Genomic DNA, 27,715 nt, shown 5'->3' with positions numbered 1-27,715 from the left:
GTAAATAAATATAAATGTAAAATAAATAAAGGTAAATGTAAAATAATCAAAAAAATCAACAAAGAATAACAAAAGTGTAGTGGTGATGCCTGTGCAGAAAAGTTAGGGGATGACACAAAGAGATCAGGTGACCTCACCAGAAAGCGCTCCGCTCATAGTATTCAAGTATGGCCTCTGCATGGCTCACTAATGAAGTTACTCTTTTAGTTCACATTACAAGGAAATTGCTTCTGAGCCAGATGCTACGGGTTCACAATAAACCACAGTGCAAATCTTTAAAACTTAGCAATACAATAGTGAACACTGTGAGCGGAGCATTTCGTGGTGATGTTAACTGATCTCTCTCTGCGGCAGCACCCACTACACACAGCATGTGTGCACAGCATGGCCACTACAGTCCACCTATCCACATTAAATCCCATCCTAGTCGCCAAGTGAACTGCCATATAACAGGCAAAAAGGGTTTTTTCTAAAAAGACAACTGAAGGCTAATAAGGCAAGGTGGCAAGATTCAAAGAGAAAGCAAAACCATAAAATCCCAAATAGTATTGAAAAATGAAGAAGATCCTTACACGACGACAATCAAGGAACCTCTGTGAGACTTGCTCCCTAAGATGAATTATACAGGGGGAGGGAGGTCCTTTAGCTGTGATTTCACGGTGACTCAATCTCCTAGGGTTCCACCCACGGAGCACAAAGTACATAGGCAAACAAAAATGCATAACTGGATTAAACTGTATTGGATTAGAGTGGTGCCAGCTGTTCTGTGGGTGCTACACCTGTCCATGGTGATGAAGCAAGAGTTGAGTCTAAAGACAAAATTTCACATTTTACTGGTCAATCTACATCCCGTCATCACCTAGGATATTGAGACAGCAAATATAAGTGCCAGCTCTGTAATTTCGGAGGGCCTCAGAGTAGAGTTGCTGTTCCTCTAGATCTAGAGGAGCCAAGAGAGGTTGCTTGGGATTGACATAATGACACCATGCAGGAAGGCTCCCCCCACAGTTGCTCCAGGCAGATCCCACTGGGCAGAGACCCCGCAGCAGACCCAGGACACGCTGCAGGGATTACATCTCTGGTCTGGCTTGGGAATGCCTGGGAATACTCCAGGAAGATCTAGAAAATGTGTGCATCTGGAGACAGGGAAGACTGTGTTCAGCTACATGACTGTGACCCTCATGAGGAAATGAGAGGAAAATGAGATATACTTATCAAATAAATGAATATAACAATATTAACTAACATCGATAAACACGTGAAAAATAATTATTGAAAAATAACATAAGTAATAATAAAAAGAAAATAAACATAAGTCCAGGAACAAACCCTGGTTGAAATGTAACAGTAACTATGCAGTAAGCCACGGGCATTTGCACTAAGACACCTGAAAATGAAATGATCAAACTCAGACCCAGCATGAGGAAAGCACAACATGAAAACACATCTTCCAAACATTGCAGACATGTCAAATCTCTAAACATAACAATGTGTTACTCACCAGGGAAGGAGAGCAGGAAGACGCAGAGAGAGACCATGGCGCTGGCTTCAGCTGGGTCTCGGTGGAGGTAGGCGAGGAGAGCTCTTCTGTTTCTCTGCATAGACAGACAAGAGATTTTGTGTGGGGACCTGTCAATTCCAAGACCACCTGAATGGGTGAATCTACAACATTGGTGCCCTCATCTACATAGCCTAACAGAGCTGAAGGTGTTCAATATGAGGTTCAGTGAGGCCTCCATCAGCACAACTGCTAGCTGGCAGTAAGTATTACATTTAAGAAGTGCACTCATTTGGGGTGAAGGCCACAAATCTCTTTCTCTTTCATGCACCTATCTTCACTATTGGTTTGGTACCCTTTGGCTGCTCCCTTGAGACTATGAGAAGGCTTTCCTGGAGTTGGTGGCTTACATCCCTGAAACATCCTTGAGAGTTTGTGGCATAAAATATTTTCATTGCTTGTGTTTCCTTCGATGAGAGTATTTGATCCAAATTGTCACCTTACAATGGGTGCTAATATCCATCCATCCATCCATTTTGAAACCTGCTTATTCTGCGCATATCATAGCTAGTACCTGGCAGAAGGGAGAAACAATCCCAGGACAGGGTGCCAGTCCATGACAGTATGAAGGCACATGCTAGAGCCAACTTAGCATCACTAGTTCACCTAACATGCTTGTCTTTGGACTGTGGGAGGAAACTGGAGGACTCAGGAAAAACCCACGACAACACGGAGAGAACATGCAAACTCCACACTGGGAGCACCCAGGACATAAACTCCATTCTCCTTACAGTAACATTACTACCACTTCAGTACCATGCCTCCCTGATGTTAACATCCATTTTAGATAATTGTGTGCAGTGTAGTGTAATAGTTGCTGTAAATTAGGATTCCTTCCATCCAATTTCTAATACCACCCGTCCATCTTATATATAAACGTCTACGCGTGCGTGTGTGTGTGTGTGTGTCTGTCCAGCCTGGAAGTACGAGGCTACAGCATGAAGCTCAAAGAGCTGGCAAGGTGGCCCCAAGTTAACGAGTCGGAAGAAGAAAGAAGTACAAGGCTACAGCATGAAGCTGAAAAAAAGTGACTTCATCGCCAAAGTGAAACCATCGAGGAAAGACAAACGAGAGATAAAACTCGCTTAGCCACTAAAAGACAAGGGGGTGCAAGCACATCCGCAGAACGAAACCTCTGAGGACAGAGAAACTCGTGTAGCTGCTGATAGACAAGGGGGGCGAACACATCGGCAAAACGAAACCTCTGAGGAGAGAGAAACTCACATAGTCGCTGATAGACAAGGGGGGGCGGGCACATCCGCAGAACGACATCGACGACTCTGCATTTCAAATTTTTTTTCTGACAATTTCAATAGTTTCTAGGAGCCCAGGCTTTTTACAGCACGGGCTTACACAGCTAGTTCTATTATAAGCTAATTCTATTATAAAGAACTTATGGGTGCAAGACATGAGAGATGGGACACCAGTCCATTGAGGACCACTTTTATGCACTTACCACTCTATTTAATGTAAATTGTAAATCTGTGAGAGGTGAGGAAATGGAGCACCTGAAGAAAATCACAGAAACACAGGGAGAACAAGCAAACTCCCCACAGAGAGAGGGTCCAGGCTGAGACCCCTGGAGTGCAGCTAACCATTAAGCCACTATGCTGCCCTCCTAGTCAATTTACACCGACGAGCTAAAATAATATGCTTGTCAATGGGATTTAGTGGTCAGGCTGAAATCTGTACTCAGTGCCCTGGAGCTCGGAGATTCAGTCCTTGTATAAATCTTACACAATATACTGTACACCCATAGAGTGTGGGCATGGTGCTAACCGCCGTCTCAACCATAAAATATAACTTAAATAAAACACGTGCACAATATGCCCAGGCCTTAACGATGTGCCACCGGACTGGCCTTCATATATACAGGGCATATAGAAGTCTTCACTCTCTAGGCAGTTTTCACATTTTATTTTTAAACAACACTGAATTAGAGTGGATTGAATTTGTCATTTTTGACACTAACCAACAAAAAAGACTCTTTATGTCAAGCTGAATACAAATCTCCACAAAGCGCTAAATCAATTGCAAATATATAACACTAAATAACTGATCTCATAAGTATTCACCCTGTTTATGACGACGCCGTGGTATTTAGAGATATCTCAGAGTGCATTTAAGATATCTTAAAATGATTTAGAGATACAGTCAATTCTTATTATCTGTGGATGCTACGTTCCTGAAAAACCTGATGATCCGAAAACGACAGATAACTGAAGCATTGATTCTACTGTGATAATGGGGTTAGGTTCTGATGACACAGTCAGGGTCAGGTGGATGCACCAGCCCTCCAACATTTGCCCCTTGTTACGAATTTTACATCCTCTACTGTCAAGTTCAATCAACTTCTAGGTGCTCCGCTTGCGGCCTCAAGTAACTGCTTGGGGCTGATCTAAGGACCTCACTAAACCATCCAATCCATAGCAGGAACAGGTGGTGAGTACAAAGTGCTGGGGACATAATCAGTATGAGCTTATGACCTGCACTTACTGGGAATTGCTTGTTTGTGGGAAACAATTGCAAGCCCCAGTGCAATTGCTTACTACCACTTGTCAGCGCCAGGCAGACACACATTGGTCCACTTGGTGAAGTGCACATCTAAAGCCCGGTTTATTCTAGTCTCGCTGAAGCTAGACATAATATATTATACCTCTAGAGGCAACCATGAGTAAATTTTGCATAAAAGTGGGTGGAAACACTGAGTGACACATTTCTAAACCAATCGAATGCCTCCTGAAGGCGGAGCTCAAAGTAGGGGCGGGGATTTTGAAATGAAAAGATCGGCAGTGCTCTAGTTAACCTGGTCCGACAGACAGCAAGCTTCTGATTACAATGAACAGTTGAAAAGTCTCCTAAAACCTGTTAGGAATATAAATGTGTCGCATGTGCGGAGAGCACATTGCACGTTTTAAAAATAAACATAACCTGATGCAAGGGATAAACCTTTCTGTAGCATCAGATTATATATTGGCATTCAACGGCATTAATGAACGATTGGTAGACATGAATGATACGTAGTCACAGGTGCCGTGTGCGCTCTCTGCTGTTCACCGTTACGACAATACGGTAGGAGTCAATGTAAGCTTGAAAGAATCGACAGCTACAGTTGTGAAAATATAAGCTGCAGACTATGCATTTGAAGTAAATGGTGTGTCACAGTCCGTCAGAAGGACTGCCGTTAAGAGAGCTGATAATGAAGAGCCACAGGAGATGCAGATTTCAGTGCTCAAAACACCTGAATCAACAAATCTGCCTAACAACACCAGTAAAGCACAGACAAGGCTGCACAACACCCACCTTCTGACTGCATGTCTGAATGAATAACTAAAGAAATTTAACATCAGTGTCTAACTGGAAATGCAAACACAGCCACAGCATTTCAACATGTCGTATATCCATAGACCACAATGCTTATCTAAACTCTTTGTGCTGTTGTTATTTCAAATTGTGATGAAATAGTTAAAACGACAGAAAGATATCATAGCAAACATCAGCACTTCTCAAATGTGTGGAGCCCAGTAGCTGCAGTGGTCTATGTGTGTGTTTCTGTCTGTCTGTCTCCACTGCCGCCACACTCATTACAACGTGTAAATGAATCATTAAGCTTCAGTTGCCTTGCACTACTGAGCTCCTGAATGGATCACAGCAAATTTGGCTTTGTATTTTCTCTCATTGTCAGTGTACTATGATGTTCATGGATGACATTGTGATCTGTAGTGAGAGCAGAGAGCAGGTTGAGGTGAACCTGGAGAGGTGGAGGTACGCACTGGAGAGAAGGGGAATGAGAATCAGTAGGAGTAAGATATGTGAATGAGAGGGAAGGTGGTGCAAGGTCCTGAAGGTGGACAAATTCAAATACTTGGGTTCAACAGTCCAAAGCAACGGAAGAGTGCGGCAGAGAGGCGAAGAAGATAGTGCAGGCATGGTGGACTGAGTGAAGAAGAGTGACAGGAGTGATTTGTGATAGAAGAGTACCTGCAAAAATGAAAGGGAAGGTCTATAAAATGGTAGTGAGACCAGCTATGTTGTGTGGTTTGGAGATGGTGGCACTGACGAAAAGACAGCAGACAGAGCTGGAAATGGCAGAGTTGAAGATGATACAATTTTAACTCGGAGTAACAAGAATAGAGAAGATTAGGAATGAGTGTATTAGAGGGTCAACACAGGTATGACAGTATGGGGACCAAGTAAGAAAGGCAAGATTGAGATGGTTTGGGCACACGCAGAGGAGAGATGAGGGGTACATCAAGAAAAGAATGTGGAGGATGGAACTGCCAGGCAAGAGGGAAAGAGAAAGGCCAAGGAGGAGGTTTATAGATGTGGTGAGGGAGAACATGAAGTCAGTCGGTGTGGCAGAAAATGACATCAAAGAGAGGAATAGATGGAGACGGATGATCTACTGTGGTGATCCTCAAATGGGAGCAGCCAAGAAGAAGAAGAAACTTCAAAACATTTTCTCCTGGTGCCCAGAGTCAATCTAAACTCCTACTCTCACTTTCTATACCTGCTGACTTTTATTTTTCTTATTTTCCTTGGGGCACAAAGGACACACCTGTCTGGATCCTAGCATACCAAAGTGAACCTCAACTCCACTACGACAGCCCCTCAGACTGGACTGAACACTCTTAAGCATTTTACTGACACCTACAGCTACTGACAGAGAAGTCTGCCCACCTGCACCAAGACATCAGCTGGGACAAGTGCTTGTTAGAAAGAATGTGACAGGCCTGTAGTCCTCAGACTTGTTCCCCCTCAGCCCACCTCCCTTCTTTTCTTTAATTTAAATGTAAAAAGCAGACAGTAAGAGACCACATTCCGAGACAGACCCCCGCCAACCCCTGTCAGCTTTCCAGCTGCCAAAGTGCACCGTTATTGCATGGCGAGCAAGTGCTGCTAAGGCTAGGGCGGGTCCTGTTGATCTTGGCATCTACAAAGTCAGAGAGGGGAATGGCAGACTGGCCCACAGTCTGGCTCGGACAAGATCTCGGCTGAGGCCCAAAAAAAGGGCTGGGTGCGTGAAAAGGAAGAGGTGGGGAGTTGGGGGGGGGGGGGGGGGGGGTATTCCAGCGGCACAGCATTTTAGAGCTTTTGTGTTAGGAGGGTCAAGAGGATGGCGGCATCCTAAAGTGTATACCCAGCCAGGAAGTCCGAGGAGCAAGAACTGCCAGACTTTTGTCTTTTTTACAGTTTATGCTTTAAAATCTGTGTCTGGCTGGCCAGGCTTTGTGTGCCCTTACACATGAACAATAGAAGGAGCCAACATTTCCTAGAAAGCATCTCACAAATGACCCACAATTCTTCCAAATGGCCCTCCCCATTCACCCAGAAACAAAGCAACTCCAAGGGAGGGCTGAAAATTCATCTTTCTCTTCCTTCACTAAAGTGTGAATGGACTGAATGAGAGAAGGGAATGAAATAAAAGTGACCAGACCAATTGTGAGGATATAAACAGAGGTCACTGAAGGGTCAGTCAAGGATAGACTCACACTTCATTTTGAAGGAGAGATCCTAGCAGGCTTCATAAGCCTGGCATCAACAGGTTACGATGGCATCCCTCACTTAACTGTCCATTGTGGAATTTCTCATGAGCACACACTAGGGTAGGGCAAAGAACAGGGCACCACAGCCGCAGACTGACCACCTTCTCGTCATCACCTACATGGGATCTGTCCACTTCCCTAATACCCATTTTACCTGTACCAAGTTACACAACTCAATGACTTTGTTGTAATTGACCAGAGCTCCCATATTTATCAGGAATCTCAGAATTAATCCTAGGAACTGCATGTAAAGTCTGACTAGAATAAGAGTTTGTTGTACCACAGAGTAGGACATGAGAGAGATATGTAGAGGCCTGAACCCACTAGGAGTAGGAGTTCACATTTGAGAAACAAAGACGTCACAATTTCACGGAACCCCAAGCCACAAAATGGCACTTGTGATGATATTTTACATTTTTCTGCAAGGTTGCACCACAAAGTTTTCAAAGCATCAGTGGATCACCCTCCAGGCTCCTCTGAGGTACATAATGCCACTCAGGGATGAGAGGGGGTGCTGGCACTAATCATGTCCTCTTCCTTTTTTTTTTTAAATTTTATTGATTTTATTGTAATCATTCCATACAAAGAGATCAATTTTTACACAAAAAAAATAGGATTGAAAACAAAACCACTCCCACCCCTGAGAAAGAGAGCATGGCCAACGGACTAAAATTAAAAAATAGTAAAAATAAATAATATTGAAGAGTTTAATAGGCGGATACAGATAAATGGAATAGAAAAAGAAATAGGGAGAGAATTTACTTCCTCAGTGCTTTAAGAGCTTATTCTAAAATATTATTAATTAGATCCTGCCAGGTTTTGAAGAAGTTCTGCACAGATCTTCTAAGTGAGAATTTGATGTTTTCCAATTTAAAATAACATAAAACATCAATTACTCACCAACTTAAAAGAGGATTCTTCCAGTTTAACAAAGTCTGCATGCCAATAGTGTATTGAAGGCAATCACAATTTGTTTGTCCTTCTCCGCTTTAAGCCCCTCTGTGCGCCCACCAAACACAGCTGTTAGTGAATTAGGAGGGATTGTGACACCGAGGCTGCATGAGAGGCACTTAAAAAGTTTTGTCCAGAATGATGTTAATTTGGTGCAGGCCCAGAACATGTGACCCAGTGAGGCTGGAACTTGATTGCAGCGTTCACAGGTTGGATCTTGCCCTGGAAACATTTTGGACAATTTTGAGTTGAATAATTCTATGCTTTGCGCATATGGAGCTCGAATGAATTCTCTGCATTGCTACCTTCCACTCCTTTTCTGATCTGTTGAGTTAGAGATCCTTTTCCTATTGTCCTCTTGGATCTTTGAAAGGGAGGGACTGTAAAATATTTTTATATATTGCCGAAATGCTGGCAGAGTCCTCGAGACTGAGCAATATTTTTTCCAGCATAGAGGAAGGTGGGAGACGGGGAAAATTGGGCAGGTTCTGTTTGACAAAGTTTCTAATTTGAAGATAGTGAAATAAATGTGTTGCTGGAAAATTAAATTTGGAATGTAATTGTTCATAAGATGCAAAGATGTTGTCTATATAAAGATCTCTAAGCAATGTAATCCCAAATGTTTTCCAGATATTAAAAACTGCATATGTTTGCAAGGGTTGAAAAAGATGGTTCTCATGTAGAGGTGCCACTGATAAAAGATTCTCCATCTTAAAATGCTTTCTACATTGGTTCCATATTCTGAGTGAGTGAAGCACAATTGGGTTATTAGTATATTGGCGATAACTTGCATTTACTGGGGCACAAAGCAGGGAATATAGAGAAGTATTGTAGGATTTGATTTCTCTTGCTGACCAAGCCTGTGTATGTTCACCTACTTGTGTCCAGGTTTTTATAGCTTGTATGTTTGCTGCCCAGTAATAAAACAAAGTTAGGCAGAGCCATGCCACCTTCTGTCTTAGGTCTTTGTAGAGTCGCTCTTTGGACTTGTGGATGTTTTATGTTCCAAATAAATGAGGTTATGGTTGAATCTAATTGCTTAAAGAATGATTTATTGATGTATATTGGAATGTTTTGAAATAAAAAGACAAGCTTAGGAAGGATATTCATCTTAACAACATTAATTCTTCCAGCTAAAGTGAGGTGGAGGGTTGACCATCTATGCAAGTCTTGCTTAATTTTTTCCATACAGACAGCGAAATTTTGTTGATGAATAGATTTATGTTTACTTGTGATATTTAACCCTAGGTATTTAAACTGATCTGCAATAATAAAAGGGAAGGTGTCCAATCTAATATTGTATGCTTGAGAATTCACACTTTTATTCAAGTTAATTCTGAGACCAGAGATCTTTTGAAATTCTGTAAGTGCTGTTAAGACTGCAGGCACAGTATTTTGTCGGTCTGATATATACAAAACCATATCATCTGCATATAGAGAAATTTCTGTTCCAGTCATTCACTGATAATCCCATTTATTTGATCAGCATTTCGACAGTGAACTGCCAGTGGTTCAATGGCGATTGCAAATAGCAGTGGTGACAAGGGGCATCCTTGTCTGGTACCACGTTCTAGTTTAAAGTAGTCTGAGCAAATGTTGTTAATACAAACTGAAGCTTCTGGATTGGTATACAGTAGTTTGATCCATGCACAAATATTCAGGCCAAACCCAAATTTCTCTAATGTAGTGAAAAGGTAGTTCCATTCAATCATATCAAATGCTTTTTCTGCATCCAACGATAATAATATCTCTGGGGTGTTTGTCTTTGCACGTGAATATATTACATTGAACAGGCGTCAGAGATTGGAAGCTAAGTGTCGGCCTTTAATAAATCCAGTTTGATCTTGTGATATTACCGAAGGCAACACTTTCTACATCCTTATAGCTAGGACTTTGGAGAGTATCTTAACATCATTATTCAGAAGTGAAATTGGTCTGTTTGATGCACATTGTGATAAGTCCTTGTTTTGTTTTGGAAAGATGGTTATTAATGCTTGGCGAAAAGTTTGAGGTAAAATTTGATTGTCTCTAGCTTCTGTGGATGCTGCTTATAGGAGGGGAGAGAAGACACCCAGTGAGGGCAACTGACTCCACTCCTTCAGGTCTCCTATCAATAAGTCACGGGGTCGATGGAAGGAGGCGTCACTCTGTGAGCAAAGCACACCGCAAGATGGAGCTCCTATATTGTGACTAACAGAAGAAACACTGCAACAAAGCCTAATGACTCTTTATTTTGGCCCATTCGATTTATATTTCACACCACAGAGCGTCTATAATGCTTTAGGTTTGTGTATGATTAAATGGGGATGACCAGATTGGCACCCTAACTTTGGTCACCTTTTACTTGTTGTTCCACACTTGACCATAATAATAATATTCAAAATAGGAGAAGAAGAAGAAGAAGAGGAAGAAGAAGAAAAGCTTACTAAGGCAGGATATTGCACTACGTTGCACATAATTCTTGCCAGTTCGCAACAAAATCAAGAATAATAGTGTGCACCCATGACCAGCTGGGTTTTGATACTATAATATCATTTGCAATTGACATGTGCATGCTCATCCGCACTTGAGGCATTGATCTTTATATTGTGACCAGTATCACCGTCAGTTAGCTGGTCATAATGGTGGCGACCATCGTTCTTGTGCAGTTCAGTAGCTCCCCTGCTCCATTTTTCCCCCTGCTTAGCGCCACCAGCTGCATGCTCTTACGCTCTTAACTGCGAGCTGTCTCTCTGTTAAACAGTAAACTATGGCAAAAAAATACAGCTGCCCTTCAGAAACTCCCTCTTACACAATATTTCAATGAGAAACAAACACACACTTACCCGTCCCCTTTGCAGGGTCAGCTGCAAGCTTACGGCGTAAAATGCCTATCGCACCAGATTTTGAACATTTTAAAGACCAGCCCCGGGCAACCTAACGGCTCACTCTCCTGTCCTCCCTCCCTCCCTCAGACAGCGTCTGCTCCAGTCTCTGCTCCAAGCCATTGAAGCCACTTTATGAGGAGGACTTTGTGTTCTTTTGACCTGGAGAGGGGAGCTGGACCGCCATTTTTGACAGCTGCAACCGGTGTGCATTTCTGCTGTTGTTAAACCCCTTCTGAATAAAGTCTTGTGTTTGTACCTGTCAGTACAGCAATGAAGATTTTGTACCTTGGAACCCTGATCCCTTTTCCAGTCTCCTGTGCAAATTTGTGACCCCATCTTGACAATATACATGTCATCAATCACACCAACAACCCCAGAAAAATCAGTGATTTGTGTGAAGGCAGCTTGCTTTACCATTATAGCAGCACTACTTTAGAAGGTACTACACTTCTAAGTGTCCCCTGCGGTATAACACAATTGGATGGCTTCGGAGGGCGCAGGGGCTGCTGGGAAGAAGATGGAGCGGATGGGCTCTTTAAAAAGGGGGCATGGAAGATGCAGAAAGAGATCACGATCATCCGTCTGTTTATTCATATGCTGTTCACACCTGTTTGGATTACTGGTCGATTATCTTGGATTACTGTTCTTGTCTGGATATGTTAATAAGTTTTCATCAGAGGGAGCGCTCACAATCACTTCATCCCACGCCACATCAGTATACCACTAGGATAAACTTCACATTGCTTACAGTGAACCGTTCACAAGACTTTTCACTCGCCTTCCATCGTCACCTGTCTCTGCCACATTGTACTGGTTTGGACATTATTTATTGTTTGCTGTGTTGTCTTTTGATTTATCATCGCCATCGGGGAAACTAGGGAGGGTTGTTGCATTTGTGTTTTTTGTTATATTGAATGTTCTTTTTTCCTTCATTTGATAACTACATTTCATTATTTTTTATTGATTCATTGGGCCTCTAACTGTGCGTGAGTGTGTATGCATCGGGTCGAGGCAGGGTGTGTTCCTGGAGTCCCCACCATAAAATAAATAAATCACAGACTCCGATGGGTGTGACTGCTACACCGTTGCTTCACACAGAGTAGTGGAGAAACGTGTAAATCTGCATATTACCTCACACGTTGTAAGGGCGTTCAAAGTCTGGTGCAGAGTTCAAGAAATAGTTTATTGTTGCTCACCCAAATTATTGCAGTTGTAAAACTTCATTTTCACTGTGGCCAAAAAAAGTAACATTACTAACTTTACTTTCATTCTGTCTCACAGCTCATGACTTCTCTGTGTAGATCGCGCGATCACATGACATACAAGATTTGCTTTGAATGTTATTCCATCTCAGTATCTTTTTATAAGTTCATTGTTGTCCAGCTTTTTCAAAACATCTCCATGCCGATCTCTTCCTGAATGCCATCTCCTGGCAGATCCTAGGAGAACTCGTGAACTGCGTGAAGTTGCTAAGTCCTGGTGAAGTTAGGAGGAGTTTGCTAAATTAGCAAAACTGATAAAATGCTGTAACTCTTACTGCTAAGAGAAGGGTCAGATTTGCGTCACTCTGCAATATTTGAGCTGGCTAGGACCATTTTCTTACTCTGAGACATTTGATAAATATGGGCACTGATGCTGCTTTTCAATGCTGCCCCCTAGTGGCTTGACCCATAACTGCACCTTTTTAAAGACACTGGATAGAATCAATGTCTTGCTATATACAGCTAAAGATGATAGAGTCACCCAAAATCATCAACCTGAAGGCTGACATTTATTTAGCTTATGTTTTTTGTTATCTAAAGCCACTTAATAAATCCCAAGTTCCCAGGACAACTGCTTCCTTCTAAGTAAAACCAGAGTTCTGGCAGTTGATGTGATCATGCAAGTGACGAGTGATAGATTGAGAAAATAAAAGTTAGTCATGGTTTAAAGTCCCATGCTTTAGCCACTAGGGGGCTACATTGTCCATGCAAGAATCTGTCACTTGGGGCACCTCATAGAAAGGTGGGCTATAGAGCCCACACAATCCTAAATTAGACAAACCCAAACCCATATATAACCCGCATAGGCCATATGTGCAACAGTTGCTTCACAGCAGTTCCATTTCTATCCATCCATCCATTTCCTAAACTCACTTTATTCTGAGCAGATTCCGTCTTTCTTAAATCAGTTATTTAACATCTAAAACCTGCAGGTTAACCTGCTCAGGTGCACTGCACTCTTACTGGGTTATTTTGTGGTTACAGGGATGGTAGGACACAATACATAAGGGCAAAAGAATGAAGCGGACATGGAAGACACAGCTCTCCATCCACACCAAGCAAAGAAACATAAGTATTGGCACAATGTGGGTGAAGGCACTGGGGCGGAGGACAAGGAGATGGTACCATACTGTAGCTGAAGGAGTTGAGTGGCCTGAAGGTGTGATAAACATACACAACTCGCTCTGGTGAAAGTGAATGCAATCAGGCAATATTTTATTTAGGTTTAAGGCACAAACACTCATAAGAACGCCAAGATGAGAATAAAAACATTTTGACAAGAAAAGGACCATTCAACCCAACAAAGCCTGCCAATCCTATCCACCACATTTCACTAAAATAACATCAAGCTGAAGGTCCCTAAAGTCATTTACTCAATTTGCTCATTTATTCCATTTGCCTGTGATTCTCTGTGCGAAGAAAAGCTTTCTAACATTTCTGCAAAATTTACCCTTGGCAAGTTTCTAAGTGTGTTCCCATGTTTTTGATGAACTCATTTTAAATTAACAGTCTGGATCCATTGGACTATTTCTAGTCATAATCTTAAACACTTCAATCATGTTCCCTTTTAAACTGAAAAGGCTGAGCTCCTTCAGTTTTTCCTCATAGCTCACATATCTCAGTCCTAAAATCAGCCTTGTCGTTCTTCTCTGGACCTTTCTCTAGTGTTGTTATATCCTTTTTGTAGCCTGGAGAGCAAAACTGCACACAGGACTCCAGATGAGGCCTCACCAGTGTGTTATAAAGCTTCAGCAGAACATCCTTGGACTTGTACTCCACTCATTGTGATAGATAACCCAACATCCTATTAGCCTTCTTAATGGCTTCTATGCACTGTCTGGATAAGTCAAATATAGGCAGAGGAACTTTTTTTCAGGATCCAATGAGTAGGGCTTAGGCCACTTATGGTCCCTGGCCACCTTTGTGGTTTGCATTCCCACAACAGGGACTGTAACCTTTACGCAAAATACGTGACCTGCAAAGTGAGGCTCATTCAGGAGATCACAGGGGTCTCTCCCCACCTTATTGCTTTAAAGCGATCGCGACTTCACTGTGGAGATTATTGATGTGCGTGGTACTGCCCACCAGGAAGGCAACTATGAAGAGTGTGGTGCTCCCTCTTTATTGATAACTCTCCAAAGTCCAAACCACTAACTGATTTGTGAGATGGTGCAAGTACTTGTGTTAAACCAATCAACACAACTCATCGCTCGAGCTTCACCCACAATAGTACCTGCAGTGGGAATGCTACAAATGTTCCTGAGTTTCTGAAAAGTCTCTGGTTCCAGTAAATAGCTCCTGTGGTGGAAAGGCGCCTTATGACTCCCAGGTGCCTTCTCATAAGTTTCAGACCTTCCATTTTTACTTCCTACGTGTAATTCTTTACATTTCCTGACATTAAATTTCATCGTCCACAAAATCTGCTCAAGCCTGTCTGCTGTCCAAGTCCCTCTCTGATGATTTAACGGAGCCTGAAATCATCTGCTAACTTAACCAGCTCATTATTTCTATTCCTATCCAAATCTATATCCTAACTACAGGGATACTGGAACCAATCCCAGCCAACACAGGGCGCAAGGCAGGAAACAAACCCCGGGCAGGACACCAGCTCACCGCAGGGCATGCATGCACTCACACACACACACTCACACACACACACTCACGGGACAATTTAGAATCACCAGTGCAACTAACCTGCATGTCTTTGGACTGTGGGAGGAAACCGGAGCACCCGGAGGAAACCCACGCAGAAATGGGGAGAACATGCAAACTCCACGCAGGGAGGACCCGGGAAGCGAACCCAGACGGGTCTCTTAACTGCGAGGCAGCAGCGCTACCCACTGTGATGCCCCCTATCCAAATCGTTTATATATATATTAAAAATCGCAGCGGCCCCAGCACTGACCCCTGATGGACACCACACTTAACGTCAGACAATTCTGATGAGGTTCATTGCACCATCACCTGCTTCTTCCTGTGTCTGAGCCAATTGCAAGATGGAAGATGCAAGATGCCTTAACTGTCAGTGTACAATACCATGAAGTATCGTTTAGAGCAAGCCTATAGATAATAATAATAATAATTCTTTACATTTATATAGTGCTTTCTCAATACTTAAAGCACTCTCCACACAGGGATGGCTTAGATAAAAGTATATAAGAGTAGACAGTAAACTAGTAATAATTAAATTATGAGAAGCACAGTTACTATTCACAGTTCCAAACATTCACAGAGTAAACTAAAGGTAAACATGTAAGCATAACTAGATAAATGAAGTCACAGTGAAGATTACAGTCAATGTAATGGTCATGAGCGCCACATGGGTGATGTGGAAGTGTGTGACTCTGTGTGGTTGATGCAGATGTTCAGTTCAAATCACTGGTGGTCTCTGTTATAGGAAGGGGCTGTGATCTCGGTGCATTTAATAGGCTGATTGCTTTGGGGGTAAAAGCTGTTCTTCAGCCTGGTAGTGTGGGCATGCAAGGATCTGAAGTGCCTGGCACAGGGCAGAGGAGTACAAATGCTATGATTGGGGGTGCATTGGATCTTTACATGTACCTACCTACAGACTGAACTCCCTGAACTGCCACTTTTGATTACTGATCTTTTTAAATGGTTCTTTATCAAAAGCCTTCTGAAAATCAAGATAAATAATCTCATACACTCCACTTTGATCATTTCCTTTTGTTGCTTCCTCATAGAATTCCAGCATGTTAGTAAAATACTCGACCTCCCTTATTTGAACCCATATTGACTGTTCAGTTAAACTCCATGTGTTCCTCAATCTTATCCTTAATAATTACTTCCCTTAAATTCTCCTGTGATGCATGTTAAGCTCACTGGCCTCCAGTCACTTTGATCTGCCCAATCACCCTTTTTATATAATAGGCTAATATTAGCCATTTTCCACTTTTTTGAATTTCTACAGTGTGAAGTGCAATCATATGGGTATCCTGAAGAAAAACAGAAAAATATAAATAAACTGACAGCAGTGCCGTGTTCCACTGAGTGTTAGCTACCATGCTTTACTTTTTAAGGACAGTAATAAGAAATAATCATCACTGTAACTTTTGATACCACTTAAAGGTTTGCACTAATATGCCATGCACTTGAGATTTGTTTGAAAACATCTTCTAAAAAACATTATCTTAATACATAATTCTCCTGCCTGCCTCCTCACTCACTCACTCACTCACTCACGTCCGTCCGAAGCCAAATGCACAGTCGCCTTCTGCGCAGCTACCCGAAAAACCTTACAAGACCGACATCCAACCTCAACATAGCGGCAGGCGGCGGATTTACGGCCGCAAAAATTGAAAGAGAAAGGCGACTTCGATTAAAGCTCTAGAAGCCTGAAAGGCGATGTCGACTACAGCTCGAGGCCTAATTACGCATTCTGATTCAATTACGCATTCATTCAATACACCTATATCAGGTTTGTGGTGCTTATACTTATTACTATTCCATATTGTACTGGAACATTCATCATTCAATATTATACTATAGGCCTGGAAAATTCATCAACTAACAGTACAAGCCTGTACAGTAATGAGTAAAGCGAACTACAATCATTACAAAACAACTTCTTCGTTACCTATCATTTGTTCTTCATACACTGCTGACACAAACTCGTGCCCGTTTCATCTTACGTTGTTGAAATGGGCTCTTTGTCTAGTACTAAATAAAATACCCACCTACAATACAAACATAAATGTCATGAAAAATCTCCCTTCACGTTTTCACGGAGGAACCAAAGTGCAGTGAAGCTCTGAGGCGTGAGGCAGCATCTGACAGATGGCACCGTGCCACACTTCCACACAACACTGAGGTGACCCCCCTCACTTCTGAGGTCCATGCTATTCAATGGCACTTTTCGGGTAAGTGTGGCCCCCTAGTGGCATTGAACAATAAAGCAAAAGAATGCTTGTTCAGTCCCATCATCCAATCCCTAAGAGAGTTACTGAGCTTGACAGTGATCACGGTGGAGATGTACAAAGAATCATTCTTAGTGCTTGTGACTTGTAAGTCACTTTGGATAAAGCTGACAGGTATTAAATAAATGTAATAGATAAGGAGTTGAACTGTAGAGCAAAAGGATGCTGATTCAACTCCCACCACTGAATCCCCACAAGACACTGAGCAAGCTGCTTTAACCAGTTAGGGCTACTGTTGTAGAAAAGGGAAAGAATGGGACCATAGGATTGTGATTTATAAGTTGCTTTGGATAAAAGGTGCAGCAGCCATTTAAATATAGTGCAATATTAGAGAGACTGTAAAACACCAGTTCAGTTTTCTGTGGTGCCTCAAGTGAGTCACTTAAACTGCCAATCAGATGACTTTAGAACATTAAAGCATCAGACGAGAAGAGGCCATTCAGGACAAAAAAGCTCATCAGTCCTATCCACTTAATTCTTCTAAAATAACAATTAAGACGAGTTTTGAAAGTCCCTAAAGTCCTACTGTCTACCAAATCACTTGGTCACTTATTCTATGTGCCTGTGGTTTTCTGTGTAAAGAAAAACATCCGAATGTTTGTGTGAAATTTACCCTTCACAAGTTTCCAACTGTGTCCCCGTGTTCTTGATAAACTCATTTTAAAGTTGCAGTCTTACCCCACTGCACTAATTCCCTTCATAATTTTAAACACTTTAGTCAGGTCACCTCTTAATCTTCTTTTGCTTAAACTGTAAAGGTTCCGCTCCTTCAATTTCTCCTCATAGTTTATACATCTTAGTCCTGAATCAGCCCTCGTCGCTCTTCTCTGGTCTTTTTCCAGTGCTACTCTGTCCTTTTTGTAGCCTGGAGACCCAAACTGCACCCAGTACTCCAGATGAGGCCCCACCAGTGAGTTATAAAGCTTGAGCAGAACCTCCTATGACTTGTACTCCACACATCAAGGCGCTATATAACCTGACATTCTGTTAGCCTTCTTAACATTGTCTGGCAGTTGATAGCTTAGAGTCCACTACGACTCCTAAATCCTTCTTATGAGGTGTACTTTTGATTTTCAGACCTCCCATTGTGTATTCAAACCTCACATTTTTACTTCCTACATGTAATACTTTACCTTTACTAACATTAAATGTCATTTGCCACAGATCTGCTCAAGCCTGTCTGCTGTCCAAATCCCTCTATGATGTTTGAACAGATTCTCAATTATTTGCCAACCCACCCACTTCAGTATCATCTCCAAACTTTACCAGCTTTTTATTTACTTATATTCCTATCTAAAGTGATGGCTCTGAGGCTATGATCTGCACTGGTATCCCAAAGGTTGCCGATTCGAATCCCCGTCACTGCCAAAAGAGATCCTACTCTGCTGGGCCTTTAACCTTCAATTGCTCCAGGGGCGCTGTACAATGGCTGAGCCTGCGCTCTGACCCCGAGGGGTATGCGAAAACTAACAAATTCCTAATACAAGAAATTGTATAAGGCGAAATAAAGAACAAAAAAAAAAAAATCATTTATATATATTAAAAATACCAGCACCCCCACTACTGACCCCTGCTGGACACCATTCTTTGCGTTAGCCAGTTCTGATGAGGTTCCTCACACCATCACCCTCTGCTTCCTGTGGCTGAGCCAATTCTGCACCCACCTACACATCACACCCTGAACTCTCACTTCTTTTCATTTGATGCCCAACTTCTCAGGTGGCACCTCATCAAATGCTTTATGAAAGTCCAGATAAATAATAATAATAATTCATTACATTTATATAGAGCTTTTCTCAGTACTCAAATAATCTCATTTGCTCCACTCTGATTGTATCCCCTTGTTGCTTCCTCATAAAATTCCAGCAATTTAATAAAACACGACCTCCCTCTTCTGAGCCCACACTGACTGTTGAGTAAAACTCCCATTCTTGCCAGGTGTTGCTCAGTCTTATCTTTAATAATTCCTTCCATTAATTTACCTGTCCCCGTGACCCTGTGTTAGGATATAGCGGGTTGGACAATGACTGACTGACTGACTGACTGACTAATTTACCTGTGATGCATGTTCAGCTTACTGGCCTCGAAATAGAGAAACAGTTGTAGTCTTGTTTCTATAATTTGTAAGTTACCTTGGATAAAAGTAACAAGTAATTTAAAAATGCTATGTAATATTTATGATAGTGTCACCTAGTGGATGAGGCCCTGGACTGTCAAACACAGAGTACAGGTGTATAATGCCATCACTGTCACAGCGAGATTCTTAAAGTAAATCCTTGCTATCCGATGATTCAATTTCCATGGAGTCGCTTATCCACTATTATAAAAGTGTAACATCATTCTGCAACACCTATGGTTTAATCTCGTCCATTTGAAGATAAGGCCCTCACTGCAGGCCGTAGGATGGGTTAGGGACGGGCATCAGGGGGTTGTATTTGTGGCCATGTGCAACTGAAAAAAATATTCCAAGTGTCCTGTTGAGCAGCAGTGAAACGTGAGATTGACCAATGACAGGTCTGTGATGCCCTTACATGTGTGCCATGTGTGTTAACAGGCCATAATCTGGAGCTGCTACTAAAGCCTAGCATATTGGGCAATGCCCACTTTGTCCTATAGTGTCTACCTGGCATCAAGAGGTGTGGATAAGCCATTGAACCCCACTAGTGATGATTACCACTCCCAGTGAGTGTGGATCATAAGCTCACCTTGATAAAGTCCCTACCCTTTGTACATAACGCCTGTCGCTGCTATCGACTGGACGGCTTAGTGAGGTCCTCAGACTGACCCTGCTGGGGTTACACACTCAGCTGATTGAGCTAATTAATTAAGGCACACAGCTATCTATCGACGCTCCCACAGGAGAGCAAAAAGCAAGTAATGAGGTTGAAAGAACTTCTTGCAGAGCTTTGAGACAGGATTGAGTCAAGCCACTGATCTGGGGAAGGCTGGAAGAAATTCCTGCAGCACCGAAGGTTCCCAAGAACAGAACAGCCCCCAGAATTTTTAAATGGAAGATGTTTGGAACAATCCCAACTCTTCTGAGAGCTGGCCACCTGGGCAAACTGAGTAAACGTTTCAGAAGGGCTATGATAAGGGAAGTGACCAAGAACCCAATGGAGATGGGAACACGTGTGGAGATGGGGGTAACTTCCAGAGGGACAACCATCACTTGGTCAATCTAGACTTTATTAAAAAAAAAAAACAGTGGCCTGATGGAAGCCTTTCCTCAGAAAAAAAAAAACATGAAAGCCTGCTTGGAGCTTGCAAAAAGATTAGCGTCATGTCTGGAATGAGAATGAGGCACAATTCGCAAACCTGCATAATACCATTCCTATAATGGCAGCATCATGCCATGAGGCTGGAGACTGGAGGACAAAAATGATGGGACCCTTCACCTAATATTTTGTTGCTCAACCTTTAGAGTTTGCAGTCACTGGAAACAAGCGATTCCTGAAGTTCTCCTTTTTCTTAGCCATTCTTGGATGCTTTTAGTTGTGTGTTTTGGCTCATTGTCCTGTTGGAACAAGATCAAGCTTTCTGACACGCGGCAGTATGTTTCACTTCAGGATTTCTCGACGGACTTCAGATTTCATTGTTCTCTGCACAGACTCGAGCCACCCTGTGTCAGACTCAGCAAAGCGGCCCCAAAACACAACTGAGCCTCCTCCATGTTTCTCAGAAGCTATGGTGTTCTTTTCTTTGAAAGCTTTGTTTTTTTTCATCTGTGGACATGGAGCCGATGTGATTTGGGACAGTTTTGTCTCCTCTGTCCAAAGGACATTCCCCCAGAAACACTGTGGTTTGTTAATATATATTTTAGCAAATTCAACTCTGGCTTTTTTTATGTTTTTCTTTCAACAGTGGAGTCCTCCTGGATCTTCTTCCATTGAGCCCACTGTCACACAAAAAGTGATCAAACGCTGGTGGACCTTGACCTGTGGAGTTCAGCTTGCTTCTCTTTGGAAGTTGTCCTTGGCTTTTTCTCTGCCATTCTCAGTATCCTTCTGCCACTTCCAAGGTTGATTTTCCTCTTGCAGCCAAGTCCAGGGAGGTTCTTTACAGTCCCGTGGACCTTAAACTTCTTCATAATATTTGCAGCTGTTGTCACAGGAACATCAAGCTACTTGGAGGTGGTCTTCTAGCCTTTGCCTTTCACATGCTTGACTGGCATTTTCTTTCTGATCTCCTCAGACAAATTCTTTCCTTTGTTTGTCTGGTCCACGTTCAGTGTAGGACCCATGACAATACCGAACAGCAGAGTGATGACATGAGTGGAGACATGTTGTGATACTATTTCAAGAAAATGGTTAGTTTAAAAAAATCACTTATTTAGGGTCTTTTCTTGGGGTACCAACAAATGTGTCCAGGCCATTTTAGAATATCTTTGTAGAATAAAGCAGCACTTCATCTATCTTCACGCTGGCTTTGCTTTACTTGATGACATATCAATGGCATGCAGGTCTACAGGGGACAACTGCATTTCATTTAATCACTTTTTTGGGGGGCATACATCACTTTTTCAATGAGCTCTAAGGGTACAAACAAATTTGTCAACATCTGTAGAGAACAAAAAACCTCTGGTTCAGACACTGACACTTAACATCTCGTCTTGATTACTAAAATGCTTTGTCTGCTACGTAGAACTGTTCTTCTCTTGCACGGGTTCAGTAATCACTTTACTTCAATATTGGCATCACTCCACTGGCTTCCAGTTCAACTTAGAATTCATTTTAAGGTTTTATTGATTACTTGTAAGGCTTTGCATGATTTAGGAAGTCCAGGGGAAGAGAAAGTGAGGGAGGCCAAAGCAGAGGTGGATGGATAAAGTTGTAGAAGATTTGAAGAAAATGTACTTGACTGAGGAGGAGGTGCAGGACTGAACTGTATGGAGAAGGCTGATCAAGCACATCAACCCTCGCATAAAAGTGGAAGAAGAAGAAGAAGAATGGTAGCCTAAGATGGAGGATTTGATTCTTCAGTCACGCAATACTGTGCTTGCATCTAATCATGGGTTAATGTAAAGCTTTTTAAGACACTGGTAAGACCTGCAATGATGTATGGTGCTGAGATTGGGGCAGTAAAGGGAGCACAGGAGAAGAAATTAGATATGGCAGAAATGCAAATGTTGAGATGGATGTGTGAAGTTGCAAAGAGAGACAGAGTAAGAAATGAGACCATCAGAAGTATATCAAAACTGAGATAGGTATCTAAGAAAATGTAGGAAAGTAAATTGAAGGGGTATGGACATGTGAGGGAGGAGAGACAAGGAAAATGTGAGCAAAAGAGTGATGGGAATGGAAGTCCAGGTGAAGAGAAAGCAATGGAGGCCAAATCAAGGAAGAGGGCTTGACTGGCGAGGAGGTGCAGGACCGAGCTGTTTGGAGAAGGCTGATCAAGCACATCAACACCAACATAGACATGGGAAAAGATGAAGAGGAAAAAGAAGAAGGAGATATTCTAGGTTCTTAACTATAAATCTCTTGCATGTTTCATTTTACCAAAGCATTGTTTCAAACCTCTGACGTTATGTTGACTTATTTTATTTGTTGTTCAATGTGAAGCACTTTGTGCTATATGCTGTAAATAAAGTCATTATTATTATTTTCCACAATATTACACTCACATTGTGAGTCACGGGCAGGAAACAGTCTTTGTAATTAAAATAATAACACCTTCTCCTACTCTTTCAGGGGGCTTTATGGGTAAATTGCAGCCATAGCTAATCATTCAGAATACTTGCAGGTTTGGCAGCTTCTTCATGTCACATTTATGAGTCATTGGCAAAGTCTGAACCTTTATATGAAATTAGATATTAGAACGCAGACGTATAACACCCAGCCTATAATTTTTAAAATGTTGTTACTTTAGAGGTACATTTTTTTTGTTTCAGTTTGCCTTAATTAAAGTTTTTAGACCTGACTGGCTTTAGACCCACACTTAGAATTCTGGGTTCAAATCGTGTCCTGGTCACTGTCTTTAAGATCCCCAACCCTAATGGCTGATTTATACTTCTGTGTCGAGCCTACGCTGTAGGTGTGCAGTCGTTTATGTCGCTTACGGTGTAGCCTGGCACGCATCTCCTCAAAAATATGAGTCGTGCCAACACAAACTAAGTGAAGACCCCGCATCTCCGATTGGACACTTTGGTAACTACATATTTCCCGAAACGCGTTTCCACTCACCTTCTGGTTTGGAAGTCGGCAAAAGAGCGGAAAAATGTGAGGGACAAATGTGGAAGAAAATGTGTAGCAGGAAGAACGGTAAAAAGGGCAAAAACTAGCGGTATTATAATAATTCGCTCACTTTTGTTACACGCTACAAACAACTCCAGGCGTGTGGCTGCAGAACAGAAGAACAACGCAGATTATTATTTTACTTCAACATCCCAAACACCAGCACCCGAAGTTTACCATCCCAGTATGAATCTGTGCCATCCTGTCCAGAGTTGGTTCTTGGCAACTTTGAATTTCACAAAATGGTTTCAGGAAATGCACAGATATTTTTGTACTGTATACCTCTTATTTACCGTTTTTATTAAATTACCGGAGCTTTATTATTTTATATTCTTTAAAATAAAAGGTGCCAAAGTGAACTTTCAGAGTGATGCAATAAGACAGTGTTTCCCTACCTCTGTGGTGCCCTGACCCCGTTTCTCAAATGCCAGTGTGTTCATGGCCAGAGGCGGCCTTAGGGGTGTGCGGGGCCTCGGGTTGTCCGGCCCCGTTACGTCAAACGCTGTTACCGGTATGTGTGGACTATATAAACTTGTACGCGAATTTAATAAAAAAATAATGTTAAATACACCTGTTTTTCTCATTACAGTATTTAGCTAATTTTTTTCAAGATAACATGCGGACTATATCAAAATAACGATATACTGTAATCTATTAAAAAATGCAATTCATAATTCATGAGAATACCACGACAGTGCGAAATGTGATGTGGTGTCATGCGGAAATTACAAGGACCTCATCTAGAAAACGTACCCAAATGGCAAATATACCACGAGTCTCGATATGCAGGATCCCAGCGACTAATGGGCTATACCTATTTTAGGCAGGGATTATACTGGTGACCCTTTTCGGGCGGTGAAGGTGGACTATGGAATGTTTTCAAAGACGTACATATACCGAATTTTACCTTGAAGAGGGATTTTAAAATGATTCCTCATATATATATATTATTATTGATCACCGGAGTGTGAGATGAATTGAGCGCGATCGGCAATGTTTCTCCTCCTTGGTGAATCGAGCACAGAACGGGAGGCGACGAGGTCATCCAGGATTGGTCGCAATCCACCCGCAATGCTGCCGCTGGGAATCGAGCGCGATCGTCGGACTGGCGATTTTTTCCAGGGTCAGCCGTGGCCCACCTGCAATGCCGCTACGGGTCACAGATTGGGAAACACTGCCCCAGGGGAAGGGGGGCATTTTGGTTACCAAAGCAACCATACACATGAACATTCCAGAAAAAAACGTCTTTATTTAGATTCGTACCGCGGGCTCCAGTAATAGCCATGAACAGATAATAACACACTATCAAGGAATTTTGCTGCATGCAATAACAACATCTAAGCTCAGGTTTTCTAGCTTTGTTGTGTCCTGCTAGGTAGCCATTAAAGATTTCTATTTCACCCCCATAGTAGGAACCTTTTCAAAGCCCAAAGAACGGATTTCATATGCAAACAACTCTTCCTAGAAGGGAATGGTTCTGTATCAGGCAATGGAACCTCACAACCCATTAAAGTGCATTTAAAGAACCAGTATATAAAAATACTTTGTAAATAAGTAAAATACTTATTTACTCGCTGGCTATTTTAACCTACAACATGGGTGCGCTTTTAAGTAATATTTTGAATTATTTTCTTCGGTTACCTTTTTCTGATTCTTTAGCATTAAATACACATAACACATTTATACCCAAGCGCCTCAAGGCATTGTATTTTACTTTTTGGGTGTACCCCGACTTGACTTTTTTTTTGGCAAGGTACCTGGAGCTGTGGAGTCTACGTATCAAACCCTCCCTTTCTTCATATGAAATGTTTTTACACTTCAGTCAGAGGTACTTGCAGATCCCGGCGACCCAGACAAAGCCCACAAGAAGCCACCCACTCATCCGTCAGATCGTATCTCTATATGTTACTGATCTCCACTTGTCTGCTGTGAGTTACAGGAAATAATGTGGAGATAATAAGACTCCTGGGCACAATCCACCAGTGGTAGGAGGCGCAAGCCCCTCGAAGGAAAACCTGCTCATCTGAACATTTGGCATGGAAAAAAGTATGAAATAAAGTTGAGCTCACAATTAAAATAATCCGCAATCATCTCGCATAAATGTTGCCCCTGCAGTCTATTTCCGCTCCTGGGGAGTGTAATGTAGAACAGACTTCCCAAACTGCGCATGCGTGCCACGCTATAGGCAACCATATGTTTTTACAATACACATCTGGGAGTCATTACCCCTCCCCCCACCTTCATCTGGACAATCATCCTGTCTGAGTGTTGCAGCAGGACAAAGAATTTAAAGGGGCGCCTTCCCGAAAGTAAGCACGGGCAGCGACACCCCCATTCCCAGCCGGGACTTTACTTAACTTTTTTTTTTTTCGAAGGAATGCCCGTTGCATCACAGAATTTACTACTTTTTTTTCTGTCATCTCAGAATTTAGGACTCCCCCGCTAACCCCAGCCAGGATCGTTAATATCTGGAACACTGAGACGTGCTGCTACACGTAACAGAAGTCATCGAGGCCAAATCGACTCTTTAGAACACGGCAAGTGTCTGTGCAAAAGGTGCGCTACACACATTAAAAAAAGATTATTTATTCCTATAATTATTTATTTATAGATAGATAGATAGATAGATAGATAGATAGATAGATAGATAGATAGATAGATAGATAGATAGATAGATATCATATCCCCATGCTCTGTCGTCGCGCTATTCGTTTATATTCGCTCCATCACCGTTCGCACGCTGTACGGCAGTTCACACTTCACAAGAGTTGCGTTTAATTCACTGCAGCTAACGGTCCGATACTGTGAAGCTACACTACTCAAATAATACTAATCGTCGTGACTTTTAACTTTCCATTTTGCTCTCAGGACTCTATGAGTTCTCACACAAACCTTTTAAAGACACCCTGCAGGAAAGCAGAAAAGACCACGAGTGAGTTTGCGCCACTCGCGACTCTAGTAATACGATAAGCAAACGATTTGGGGCAGAAGCGGATCCTCCAAGGAAAATACACAAATCTAAAAAAAAAAGTGACATTGTACAGTTTTATGACTCCACAAACATTCTTGACTTAGGAAAAATCGATTATTTCTCAATTTACCCTAATTAATTTCATATTTCCTAAATCTTTTTTTTTTTTTCTTACTTCTCGTTTATAAAAATAGATGCGTGCATATGCATTTAATTATTGCTTGCTTGTTATACTTTTTGTTTCATGACACAATTGTAAACTTGCATATATACTTTATATGAGAGACGCTTAAAATTACCTTGGAATGGATACAATATGATGGTAGTCAGTGAGACTGGTTTATCTTTTGATTCCCAGCGAAAACATCTAATAGATCCTGTGGATAGGTGTCAATCAATCAATAAATCAATCAATCAATCAGCCATGTGATCGACATAACATTCTGATAGATAGATAGATAGATAGATAGATAGATAGATAGATAGATAGATAGATATTGCAACAGTGGGTGGCTCGATCCATGCTTTTTATTGTATTTATTCATAATATATTTAAATATTGAAAAAAATGCGAGTTGAACTTACTTGCAAAAATCAAACTGATTACTAACTTTTGTTACTTTTAAATGTTTCCCCGACATCCTCTATTTCAGGATTTCATTTACTTTAATAAGCAAGCAAATTTTCTTACCTGATTTTAACTAAGGTTGCGCCTTCCGACACTTCGATGCGAACTCCTGGGCCGGTAGAAAATCAAAATGTTAAAGTGAAGGGGAAGAGAGAGAGAGAGAGAGACGAAGGGGACTTCTACCGAAGGTTCCCTCTCGCAGTTCTGCCCCGCAGCTGTTCCTCTGGGTCCTAGCGCACGTACGCGCCTTCGAGTCTATAAAGATGCGTGCGGCTGCACTATGCCGCATTAGCCTCGCATGAGTTGCCCAAGATGTTCCCAGCCGCTAACTTCAGTCCATTCATTTGTTTTCAATCCCGATTAATCCATTTCAAAGTCACTGAGACGGGCATTGCGCACATTGTACTGAAAGAGTGCCATTGTATCGTTGGGCACACATAACATTTACATATATTTGCTTGGCAGACGCTTTAATCCAAAGCAGCTTACATAATCAAATAAATATTAGTCTGGAGGACTGTATAAGAACAAGAGTTACAGGACCCATTATAATTTGACCATCATAAGTGAAAACTTCAGAACAAAATGTGATCGAGTTGCACTTCTTTGGTTACAAGAATCTAACACAGTTATTATGAATTAGATATTAAAAGAACTGGAGAGTCTTCAATTTTTAAGCACATTGAGAAAGTGGTAAGTTCAGATCGAGGTGGGCAGCTCGTTCCTGCATTTTAGTTACACACAAAGAGAGTCTGGACTGGAGTG

General features: G+C 41.9%; 1 protein-coding gene across 1 annotated transcript in view; it reads right to left on the bottom strand.

The window, feature by feature from the left end:
- mfap2 (microfibril associated protein 2) overlaps positions 1–27,135 on the bottom strand; it is a 45,629-nt gene extending 18,494 nt beyond the window's left edge. The window contains exons 1-2 of the mRNA XM_028807936.2: positions 27,014–27,135; positions 1,502–1,595 (exon numbers count right to left, since the gene is read on the bottom strand). Coding sequence (XP_028663769.1) covers positions 1,502–1,538 — 37 coding nt within the window. The 5' untranslated portion in view covers positions 1,539–1,595; positions 27,014–27,135. The remainder of the gene's footprint in view (positions 1–1,501; positions 1,596–27,013) is intronic.
- Between the last annotated feature and the right edge of the window lie 580 nt (positions 27,136–27,715).

This window comes from Erpetoichthys calabaricus, chromosome 8 (assembly GCF_900747795.2).
Source record: "Erpetoichthys calabaricus chromosome 8, fErpCal1.3, whole genome shotgun sequence".
NCBI classification, from domain to species: Eukaryota; Metazoa; Chordata; class Cladistia; order Polypteriformes; family Polypteridae; genus Erpetoichthys; species Erpetoichthys calabaricus.
This window is presented reverse-complemented; position numbering and strand designations above follow the sequence as displayed.